Source organism: Siniperca chuatsi, linkage group LG5 (assembly GCF_020085105.1).
Source record: "Siniperca chuatsi isolate FFG_IHB_CAS linkage group LG5, ASM2008510v1, whole genome shotgun sequence".
Classification (NCBI taxonomy): domain Eukaryota; kingdom Metazoa; phylum Chordata; class Actinopteri; order Centrarchiformes; family Sinipercidae; genus Siniperca; species Siniperca chuatsi.
Genome location: NC_058046.1, coordinates 1,891,175 through 1,902,979, shown reverse-complemented (window position 1 = coordinate 1,902,979; position 11,805 = coordinate 1,891,175). Strand labels below are relative to the sequence as shown.

Here is an 11,805-nt window from a genome sequence, read left to right as displayed (position 1 = left end):
TTTATAAACTGCCGGTTGGTTCCTAAAGTGACTCATTACCTTTTTGTTGATGGATTTGCACCTGAAATGAATATCAGTGGACAGTCCACTCACTGTAGAAGAACCGTTTCTCTTTATACCTGCACTTTTCCACCTGTGGGAGGCTGAGAAACAAGAGGATGTGGTTCCACTAGATTCTGGTTTGGTTCATCTGGACTGAAAGGTTCCATCAGGTGCTGGTGTCTTACAAACACACTATCATACAGGCAAAGACCACATGGACTTTTAACTGGAGGCTATAGCTACAGTTATGAGCAACATTAACATGGAAATCTGTAAAACCATGATACACGTAGTGGACTTAAAGGTTGAAAGTGAGGTACAGTAGCAGAATCCAGTCTGAACCTGATCGGTCACGAGTCTCTGTCAGAGGACTCAGAAATAGAGGCGACGTGTAGAGTGCAGTAAAGCTTCAATGTCCCAGAGGGACAATTTGGCTTGCAGACATCAGTCAACAGCAAATACAACAATAAATACAAATGGCAATCCATAAAACATATATACCTAATAAACACAAGTACACAGAGAGAGCAGTGGAAAAATAATAAATAATTAATAAAGAAGAGAAAGAAAAGGGGGCACCGTGCCACATCCACAGCGATTCTCTGTGGAACAAAGAAGAAAAGTCCTCATGTTTCTGTTAGCTTCACCTCGGGGAGGCCAAACCTCCGCCTCGATGGAAGCAAATTAAACTCCCTATATAAAGAGTAAGCTGACCTGAGCTGACACATGCACAGTTTTTCCCAACAAGTTTTTGCTTTTCACGCTGAGATTACCAAACCGACAGATGACAGAAAATGTTAAAGCTGACTCAATAAAAGAAGTTTCCATTTCCTTGAGTTGTTTGAGAGACTTCCTGATCCATTTCGGACATGATAAGACAGATAAGGAAAGAAGTCCTTTGAGGGGGTTGGAAGGGTTACACCGGTTTAACAACGAAAAGCTTCCTGTTCGTGCATCTGCAGTTCTTTTAGACTTCTAAGTTTAGCTTGTCGGGTCACGCTCTAGTTTCACTGTAAACACACTGCAGCATCCTGCAGGTCGGCCCATGAAGCATCTCTGCGGGGAAAAGAGTCTCAGTGCTCACCTGAGTTTAGAGCTTTAAATAAACTGCTGTTGATATTCGGTTCAGGTTGGACTGTTTGAGGTTCACATTCCTCGGACTCATTGTGATCTTTGTGTTCAGTTTCCACACATCACTGTTATGTTCAATGCTAACCTGTTACGCAAACCTAACCTAAGCCGCGTTTCCACCCAAAGTACCTGGAAATTTTATCCCCAGGAACTACTTTTCAAGGAACTAAAAAGTTCCTTCAGCCCATTGTTGTGCTTTTCCACTGCGGTCTACAGACCCAGGAAGATTAGGCCCATGAGGTTACACCCATCACACAGCTGCATAACTCCAAGGTTTTAACTTATTAAACACATCGCCTGTAATTCAGCAGAAGGACCTTTGCTTATTTTAACCTCTGCACTCTCACCTGTTTTAAATACTGAGCTTACCGCTGTATAATGGTGAAACTGAGAGCCACTGCTTCCTCAGAGCGTTGTAAATATTAGAATATGGACACAGGCTTAAGCATTATGTGCCTTTTTACATATATAGCAGTATATACTTGTTTTCAGATGCAAGCACAGCCACTATACACACATTTAGTTCCACAACTATTTATTAATCTGCAGAAATATAAATGTGCAAATCCGCCCGTTTCATCTGAAACACACGTTGAAAAAAATAAACGTTGTAACATTAACAAGATATCATTTTGTACGATCGATTTAGCCAACCCCTGTCTTAAGGAACACCACGATTCTACACCATTAACGTTAGCGGTTGGCGGTAGCATGTAGCTAACATTAGCTTTTGCTTAGGGTAGCAATAGCATGACAACAGTTAGCTGTTATAGCATTTAACAGGCAGCATGTGGGCCGTATGTGATTTACCTTGAACCGCCAGAGATCCGGACGGTCAAACGACTTGCTGCTCCGCCCGTCGGAGCTCGACCAATCAAACGTTCAGTGCAGCAAGCCCCACCCCGAAAGTTCCTGTACTTTTGGAAAGTACTACCCCCCGAGCAGGGACCTTTAGGGGGGTAAAATAATGTCTCCGGAACTTAATTTAGACCCGGGTCCCCTGAACATGTTCAGGTTCTCACACACCAAAGTGACAGTCGGCCATCATTTAGCATCTCTGGCTACATGTCACCTGTAGTTTTACAGTGTATCTGGCTCTGCTACAGTCGCCCTTATCAATGGTTGTTAGGCCGATTGAGCATGAAAGAGCTCTCTGATTGGCTGTTGAGCCTGTGTGAACATTCACTTAGCAGATGCTTTTGTCTAATTATACAACAGACCTTTTCCCCCACACACACAAACACAGTTGGTGGAGAATGGACATCATGTGCTTCCTGGAAATAAACTTTTACGGTATAAAACTGTGTAGTGATCGGAAATGTAGTAAGTGTAGCTGAAGTTTTGATCCTTAAATACTGTTTCTCTTCAACTTGCACCTTGCAAGAACAGAAAGCAGAGCCAGGACCCCCACTGTTGTTCTGATCATAGAAGGGGGGATCTCATTTTGGATCCCCGTTAAAAATTAACATTCGCAGAGCGAATGATACCTGCAGTCTGCCCTTGTCCTTGTCTGTGGCAGCAGTGTACCAGATGGTGATGGAGGAGGTGAGGATGGACTCAGTGATGGAGGTGTAGGAGTGCACCATCACTGTCTCTGGCAGGTTGAAAGGAAGTACATCCTCTGCCGGGCTTTCTTGCTGAGGGAGCTGATGTTCGGCTGGAAGCTGAAGGCCTCCACAGTGTCGACAGGGGAGTCACACAGAGTGATGGGGGCGGGTGGGGCTGGGTTCTTCCTGTAATCCTGTAATGATGGCGGTTCAGATCAGATCCGTGTCAGATATAAAGAGCCAAAGGCAAGACGTCACTTCCTGTCTCGCCTCTGCTCCACTCTGTAACTCAGTGCAGGCTGTCACTCTGCATTTCTTTCCCTGGTCTTTGTGAAAACGTTTGTGAGGTTTACTGTCCATATTCGAAGACAACCTGGCTCCACTACAGCTCTTACTATTACAACTCCAAACCTTCGTGACTTTAACAAAGTTAAACAACGATTACTTTGTTAGCGTGTAAAAAACTGACGCTCCCATGAAAATGTACCAGCGTGGTGGTGCGGGTCCTTGCGTTATGAAGTGTGTTTCCAGTCAGTGTTCCCTGTCCGAGGTGTAGAAGCTGGAAAAATAACACAGAAACAGACCTAGTGTGACGTACATGAAGCACGTGACTTAAAGTGAAGAGCTGAAAACATCAGATGTGTGTGGAGCGATGAGGAGGCTGTAACCTTCCTCACATTGACACATGAAACTAACAGAAACGTCATGTTTCCATCATGTTTTCCAGCCTGATCTTCGACTGGAGCTCTTTTAACGACGCCATCTCTTGTCCTCTTCTTCTGCGGTGGTTTAATGGCAGCGACTGGAGAATGAACCAGCTGCTAATATTCACATAATGGTAGTGGATGGAAACACACGTTCATTCACGTTTTATTTTGACTTTTTTTTAAGGACAATTCTGTCAAAATTTGTGCAACATTTTGATGGATCCTCGGCCAAATCCAAAATATTCACCAACACTCTCTTCTAAAGTCATTTCCCCGACTTGTACACTGGAAACCCTTTACAGTTCAGTCCTCTCTGTCCGGCTGTTATTACAGACGTGTCAGACGAGTCGCTCGTGGACTCGACTCGCCTGTGACATTAACATGCGCTGGTCTGTAGGCTTATGGGAAACGGTGTTCAGGAAAGGCCACAAAAACAGAAATATTGAATAAGCAACCATATTTGATTTTTTTTTTTATAAATACTGTCTTTGTTCACACAGTCATTTAAAAAGCAGATCTGAAGAAGAAATTCAGATTTGGAACATTTTTACGGAGACACAGAACCTGGTTTCTCAGTGCCTCCCATCCCATACCTGTCGTATGACCCGTCAAGGTGTACGTGAGGGGTACATGATGATATCTACATGGCAACCTCCAACATCAACATCAGCAGGTCTTCCCCAGAAGCAACATGACCTCATCCCAACACAGCAGCTCCATCTCTGAGGTCACGCATCAACGAGCGGTGAATAATCACCATGAGCTATGTGCAAATGAAATGAGTTACTGTATATTAATCACTAGAATAACAGTGCAGTCTGCAGGGTTTTCACACACTTGAACTGTTACTCATCACTGGATGAGCTGTGATGTAACCTGAAGCTGCAGCAGATCCACACTGACGGGCTCGTGACTCACGTCACAGTTTTTGGCTCAGACAATGAGAGAAGTGAAAAATGCAAAAATTGAAAGTGAGTTTGCGGTGGGAAGCTTTCCTCGCGTCTGCAGAAATCACTCTGACTGATGCTGAAATCCCAAACATCTTACATATCTACAGTATCTGTCTATTAGCATAGTTTTGGATGCAGCAGCAGCAGTGTCACTCCCATCACTCTGACACCATGTTCATTAATATTTTGCTCTAACCAGATGTTGGAATCTGCTGCAGGGATCTGCTCCCATTCAGACACAAGATCACTGGTGAGGTCCAACACTGATGAGCTCTGTGTAGTCCAGTTCTTCCACACCAAACTGGGAAAATCATGTCTTTATAGACTTGGCTTTGCATCCTGAGGTTGCGATGTAAAGTAAGGCACCCTGAGTTTATCTGAAGGGGAAAGAAAGGCAGTCTTTGGTTTGCAGTTAAAAAGATTTCCTGCTAAGTGTCTGCAAAGCTCAGTTACAAGTCGCCTCTAGAAAAGTGCATGAAGTGTGGAGACCAGTTTCTGTGATGCTTTTTGCAAAGATTAATATTCCAAAGAGAGAAAAATTTTAGGAAAAAAATTGTTGCCTTGGGTAAAATACGGTCATTTAAAGTGTTGTATTATTTTGTTTGATACCTTTTGGTTTGAAAAATTGTATGTATGGTGACTTTTCCCAAATTCCGAGAATGGAATTAAAGTTTGCAAATGATGCAGATGTCTTGACTATGAAGCAGTCTGCAAGAAACATCTAATAAACACAATATTCATTAGATGTTTAGATGAATGGGGGGAAAAACAGTCAAAAACATTTTGTGCACTCCAGTGAAAAGGCAGGAAACAGGAACTTCTTTTAGACATTTTTTATTTAAATTATTAATCCATAAATAGCAAATAATATAATAAATAACTAAATAAGACATTTGCACAACAGACAGTGTCAGTTTCAGCTTGGTGGCCTACAGGAGTGACAGTTTTCCATGACATAATTCATCTTGTAAAACATCCAGTTTGCCCGCAGGCCTGTTAGTGCAGTTAGATGTGTGAATAACACAGAGTTCAAGTTTTCTTTAGTTCAAGTTTCAGCTTTTTGTAAGTGTTCTTTCTTTCTTTCTTTCTTTCTTTCTTTCTTTCTTTCCCATTCCAGACTGTGTGTCCTCCGCTCTCAGGGGGGGACCGCTGGTAGGGACATGCCGGCACATGGAGCTTCCTCCCCGGCTGCGCCGCGCAGGGCGCACCGCTGATCTCCAGAAGCTACTCAGGATCAACTCCAGCTCAGTTCATTTTCGATTCCAGAAGCCCCAGCTCGGGCGGTTTCCAGTTAAACCAGCCCCGGGACTCTCAGTTTTCGCTGCCCAGTCTGTGGTAGACCAGCAGAGCCACCATGTAGCTCTTGCCGGCGCTCTGCTCGAACGACCGGCCGGGCTGTGGCTCCTCGCTGGGCTTGGGGCAGGTGATGCTCGGGATGATCTGTTCATTGGATGAGCTGCCGTCCTCGCATCTGCTCGGGGCGGCCGACAGGAGCTCGGAGCTGGCGCTGAGCTCAGTGAGCGCCTGCTCCTCCGCAGACTGGAAGGGGAAACCCTGGTAGTCGCCCACCGGGCTGTCTGAGCCGCCCAGCGGCGTCTCAGCGCAGGGCTCCTCGGTGTAGATCTGCCACAACACCACCAGGCACAGGATGACCAGCCAGCGCTTGGCCTGGCTCTTCTCGGGTGGTGGAAGGTGCATGCGGACTTTAGCGGGGTACATAACCCGGGTGCAGCGCTTCTTCGGCCGGATGGGCACGAAGGAAGGCACGGCGGTGGCCTGAGCCGGTATCCGCTCGAAGGTGAAGACCTCGGGCTCCGTGCTGCGGGTCGCCATCCTAGATAAGGCGAAGCTCTCCCGCTTCACTGTCAGGGTGACGCTGTCTGATCGTGAGTACATTTTCTTTGAGTTTTCTGTCGCTTTCGCTCGAGTTTCTCTGTTTCACTCTCGGAGCTCTCGGAAAGCCAGATATGCTGAGACCGCGCGCAGCTCGCGCTTTATATCTTTCTGCTCCAGGTTGGGTTTTTTTAGAGACGCCCATACACCGCAGGCCACGCCCTCAGGTTATTGCTCAAGTGGGAAATAACATTTAAATGAGCATGTTTCCACGTTTGAGGCCTCGGCTGTGAATCCAGCGCGAGCAGGCTGCAGCGGGGGCTGAGTCACCGGGGTCGGGGGAAGAAGTGCCTGAAATGTGTGGAAACACATCAAATAAAGGAACCTGCTGGAAATGCTCTTCAGTGACATAAACACACACGCGTGATATAATGCACTTTGTGAAAATGTATGATTAAATCACGAAAAGATTTATAAATGCGATCCTAACTTTTTGTTTGATGTTGACCATGTGTAAGAATATCACATTCACATAATATTCCCATGATATCCGGCAGCTCAGGCGCTGTGAGCTCCAGCTGACTGTGAACACGCAGAGTTACTCTGCTGGAAACTTCCCCAGCTTCAGGCCGAGCATGAATCAATGCATGTGAATAACCTCCTGACCTGCCGGCGGATGTTGATGTGTCATGCAGATGATGTCAAAAATATAGAGAAAATAAAGAAATACACTGTGTAATGTGGGTATTTCATGTAGAAACTTCCTTCCTGAAGCTGGACTGACACACACCGCGGTGGAAAGTAACTCAGCTGGACTTTACTTGAGTCTTTTTACTTCACATTTATCTGACGGCTTCAGCTACTTTACAGATTCAGATTTTTACACAAAAACGCATGAAGAGTTTATTAAATCTGATGTTTTGTTATAAATCAAACTCCCCAACAGTTTACACAAGTTCAGCTGAAACGATTAATCGATTAGTCGATTGACAGGAAATGAATCTGCAGCTGTTTTGATGTTTGAAGTCGTTTCTCCTGTAAATCCCTTCCTGGCTGCAGCTCCTCAGATGTGCAGATCTGCTGCTTTTCCTCTGAACGACTGTAATAACTGTGATGTTTGTTAATAACGTCGAGCTTCGGACTGTCGGTCGGACACGACGACACGGTGAAGGCGTCGCTTTGGGCTCTGGGTCGTCGTGACGGCGTTTCTCACCGTTTTCACCAGTTTTCCAAACCGATCGATCGACGGAGAAAAGAATCGGCAGATGGATCCAGAATGAAAAGCATCATCAGCTGCAGTCCGATACAAACCGGTTCAACATGAGCTCCAGCTCCACCAGCTGCAGCAGCAACATCCTGCTTTACATTAATGCACCAGGAATAATAACCTGATGATAGAATATATAACAGCACAGCAGCCACAGGGACGCTGCACTGCTTTAATGCTTTAAGGACTTTTTCCTGATCACACTCTCACACTTTCACTGCAGCAACATTTTCACTGCAGGACTTGTAACAGAGTATTTTCAGTGTTTGTGTTAGTGCTTTTACTGCAGTAAAGGATCTGAATACTTCCTCCAGCGCTGGACACACACACAGATCTCATGCCAGAGAGTGAAAACAGAGATTAAAAGTTCCCACTTTGAAATGCCATCTTTGCAGCATCATATTTTTTAAGCACATGGCCGAGGTTCAGTCAGACAGGGCTCGCTCCTGTGAACTGTGGCAAGTTTCAAATTCCAGAGTCCTCTGAGAGGAACTTTGGATTTGGAGAGCGGAGTGTATCTTTACCCCGACTGACTTCACTGATGCTGACCCCAAACACTGAGCTGTCTATCAACGGACATTCAGCTGAAGAGAACATAAAGCCGTGACAATAAGCTGGAACATAAAACTACGCGGACAAATACAGTTCAGGTATTTTTCTGTTCTGATTTTCTAAGTGATGCTTCCGACGTGGCAACAGAATTTCATTTTGGTGAAAGTTTAATGTGCAGAAAAAGCTGTGAGCTGCAGTTTGTGATTACTGGAGCAGTCGCCGATGTAAACGCGGTGTTTAATAAGATTAATAAGAAAAAGAATGGCCGAGAAAGCAACTTGCACAACTTTCACACTCAAATCTTCAGCCCTCTGTCTATAACTAAATAAATCACAGATGAAAACGTTTGCTACACAACACTGGAGGAATCAGAGTAAACACTCAAATAATCCAAGACGATCCACAGACCATTACAGTGGAATGGTTTATTACAATCCTGAACCTCGAAAGCTGCGTCCGTTTGATGACGAAGCGACCGGATTCTAAAAATATCTCTAAATGTCCCGGGAGTTTTGTTTTTTTCCAACATTAGCTTTGTGTCCCCCGGAGCTGTGAGGCCACGCTGGACGGTGAAGTCACAGGATGTTGCAGTTATGAAAATCCAGCTTCAAAGAGGAAGTCACTATGTTTTCATCTGTGTGTGTGTGTGTGTGTGTGTGTGTGGCACAGAGCTGTTTATACTGACACTATTTGTTATGTCTCATTTTTAATCTGATGTTGTTGTTTTTAAAATGATTTTAAATGGAGCAGCTGCAGTTCTGCTGTTGCAGCTCATTCAGAAAGATTTCCTGTTTCAGTTTTTCTTATGATCTCTTTTATTTTCTGAATTTGTTTTTAAAAAAAATGATTCTAAAGAAGAGAAAATGTTGCAAATATGAGTGTTTCACTACTTAACTTCTTTGAACCTTAAAGTTTTACAGAATCACTCCGAAACAAAATGTTCACATTTCAGTTTGGCTGCGGCTGCACGTCCGAGGCTGCGGGTTTTCTCCTTTCAGATGAATGAATGAACAGTCAACAATGACAAACTCGTTTCAGTAAACACCTGTAAGAGGTGAAAACATCTTTATCAGTTCCTGTAGTTCCCTGGAACCTCCGCCGACTCTGCACCAGCCTGTCGAGTTTCTCTTTATCCACTGCCAGATCGTGTTACGACATTTCTTTCCAGCAGGATTACAGCACCAGTTTTTAGGTCACCTTTTCTCAGAATGCTTCGGTTACAGCAGATAATCCCAAAGAAACCCGATCCAACGGCGCCGTCTTTGGCATTATGTTTGTGAACTTTATATAATGCTCGGTTCTTGTTACTTTTCCTATTCTATTCTTGTCATACAAGGTACAAGGCGGCATTTATTGTGATTCTCTCCATATGCGATATTCAGTACACGGGGGAACGACCGAGTGCAACACCATGAATACCGCTCCGGACGGACTCGGGGAAAGCGTGCGACTGATTGCGTCTCAATGAGCATGACTCCAGCTCATCTCAGAGGCTTGTTCTTCCACACCGGACTGGGAAACCCATTTCTTTATGGAGCTGGCTTTGTGCACGGGACATTGTCATGCCAAAGGGCCACCAGTAAAAGTATGCCGATTTAGCCATCAAATCCTGTTTGCACTGTACCCACGGCTGTACAGACAACATCACCGCATTGCTTCCATACTGGATTCTAATGATCTGATCTGATTTCATCAGACTGTATCTGATTTCTAAACAGATCATTTTAACGTATTCACGATGGGCATCGAAGATAATGATATCATCAGGAAGCATAAGTCACACTGAATCTAAACATGTCACACATCCCATCTGCGTGTGCACATTGGACTGAGTTGTGAGTGGTGTGTCAGCCACTGACTGCTGAGCGTGTTGGTGAACGGTCAAATCAGCAGCCAGACTACAGTAACCAACTTCCTGCTGTGCTTAGAGCACCTGTATGCACCTGTATGCACCTGTCCCTTTCACCCCACACAGAATCCCCCAGTCTGAAAACCTCTGCTCTAAAGTTTACTGACACCCTTTCCATGCACTGCGATGGGAAACATCCGTGTGACTTGTGTCCGAGTGGCAGTTCTGGCCTGACGCTCGCGTTATAGACGAGGGAAGGAGGTCACCAGAATAATCAGGACTCACCCCCCCGGGGTGCATGAATATCCACAGAACGCCTCATGAGGCTGGAAGGCCTGTTGGTGTTTTCCACAAAATTGTCAGCTGGTTAGCTGAGAAGACTTTAGTGGGAATCCCATCGTCCACCCACTCACTGAGTACAGTCTGGCAGTTTCACTCAGGATCACAGAGCTGCTACGTGACAGACGCAATGCTTTTATCTTACTGAAGAAAACAGCTGCTGAGTGGCTGAATGGTGTTTTACAAGAACAGAGTGACAAATGAGGAAGGAAAACAAAAAATGGGGTGATAAAATGAATCACAAGCTGGTTTTCTTTGCTGCCGGCAGCTTCTTATTTACCTCTGATGAACTCTTGCATGGTTTGTATTTCCTCATTGATAAAATATTTCAGCCTGCAGGGATCGAGCAGCCCGCGCAGCGCGGAGAAAAGGCGTTGTTTCGCGTTACACCTGGGCAGGTTTGACCAAACTCTGGATGTGTGTTATCACTTTACTAAGGCAGGTTATTGTATTGTTTAAAGTTCACCACAATAAATATATTTAAAGCCACCGTGCACATTTTTACATGATTATTTTATATTTCAAATTATTCTGAAGCCACGAGTTTCTGTGTGAAGAAAAATGAAAGAGGCTGTGCGTTGTTGACTGTCACAGTGGGGGTTTTTGTTCTACTACTGGTGGACAGAAGTTTTCAGATTCCACACATAGTGGCAGTTAGGGAAGATGAAGCGGTTGATCCAGGAATTGGATTGGTGGTGCTGATCGGCCCTATGAGGTGTCTGAAATCAGGGCTAAAATAGAATTTCTTTTCTGTTCTTTAAGTTGCTAGTACTCTAAACCAGCAGCCTCCATCGGAAGCTACTGTAAGTATGTTGTTCTTCAACTGAGGTGCTGAGTGCAAAGTAGGCATGTAAGCACAATGGCCACATTTAAGGGAAGTAACCAGAATATATCATATAATGTTATCCGAACAACCCCACGGCAAACGGTAAATGGACTGTACCAGTCTTTCCGACTACTCAAAGCGCTTCACACACTACATATCACACTCACACACTGACGGCAGGTACCAGCTGCTCATCAGTACAAAGAAACTAATCCGCCACACACTCACACACCGAAGGCCCGGCCCTCGGCAGCGATTTGAGGTTCAGTGTCTTGCCAGATAGAGTTTGAAGGCGTAGGCAGGAATCTGAGCTCTCACCAGCTTTCTGTCTGAACTAAACCATGACCTCTTCCTCACACAGGTGCATATTTCTGCCTCCTCTCACAACCTCTTTCAGCAGGAAACAGGCCTGTTTTGCCATAACATGTATAATAACCACAAGCATGCGTACGTTATTCAGAAAGTGGTCACGCTGAGTAATAAGTAACGGTACTGCTGTTGGTTTGCCATAAATCTAAATTGATGTAACCAAACCCAGCAGTGTCTGCCAACCAATCACAGCCCCCCGTGAAACAAAGCAGTGGGATGCTTTTGAGATTCAAGTGAAATTAAATGGAACTGAGGTGAAACTTGTGTTCGTGTTTAAAATACCTGTAACATATTTCTGTTCCTTTTGTTTCACTGTGAGCTTCTGCAGAAAGAATCAGAAGCATCTGAACCTGCTGCGGGACGAGGACGCCATCAGCATGACATCACACACAC

At 44.9% G+C, this 11,805-nt stretch overlaps 1 protein-coding gene and 1 long non-coding RNA gene across 2 annotated transcripts in view; one reads left to right on the top strand and one right to left on the bottom strand.

The window, feature by feature from the left end:
* Positions 1 to 5,195: 5,195 nt before the first annotated feature.
* ier3 (immediate early response 3) lies at positions 5,196 to 6,364 on the bottom strand. Its single transcript, XM_044197538.1, has one exon. The coding sequence runs from the start codon at positions 6,271 to 6,273 to the stop codon at positions 5,689 to 5,691; it is 585 nt and encodes a 194-aa protein (XP_044053473.1). The 5' UTR covers positions 6,274 to 6,364; the 3' UTR covers positions 5,196 to 5,688.
* A 2,508-nt stretch (positions 6,365 to 8,872) lies between these two features.
* Positions 8,873 to 11,805, top strand: part of LOC122876808 — a 3,818-nt gene continuing 885 nt past the window's right edge. Inside the window, exon 1 of the long non-coding RNA XR_006378135.1 lies at positions 8,873 to 11,805. This exon is cut by the window's right edge and continues 308 nt beyond it. This is a non-coding gene — a long non-coding RNA (uncharacterized LOC122876808).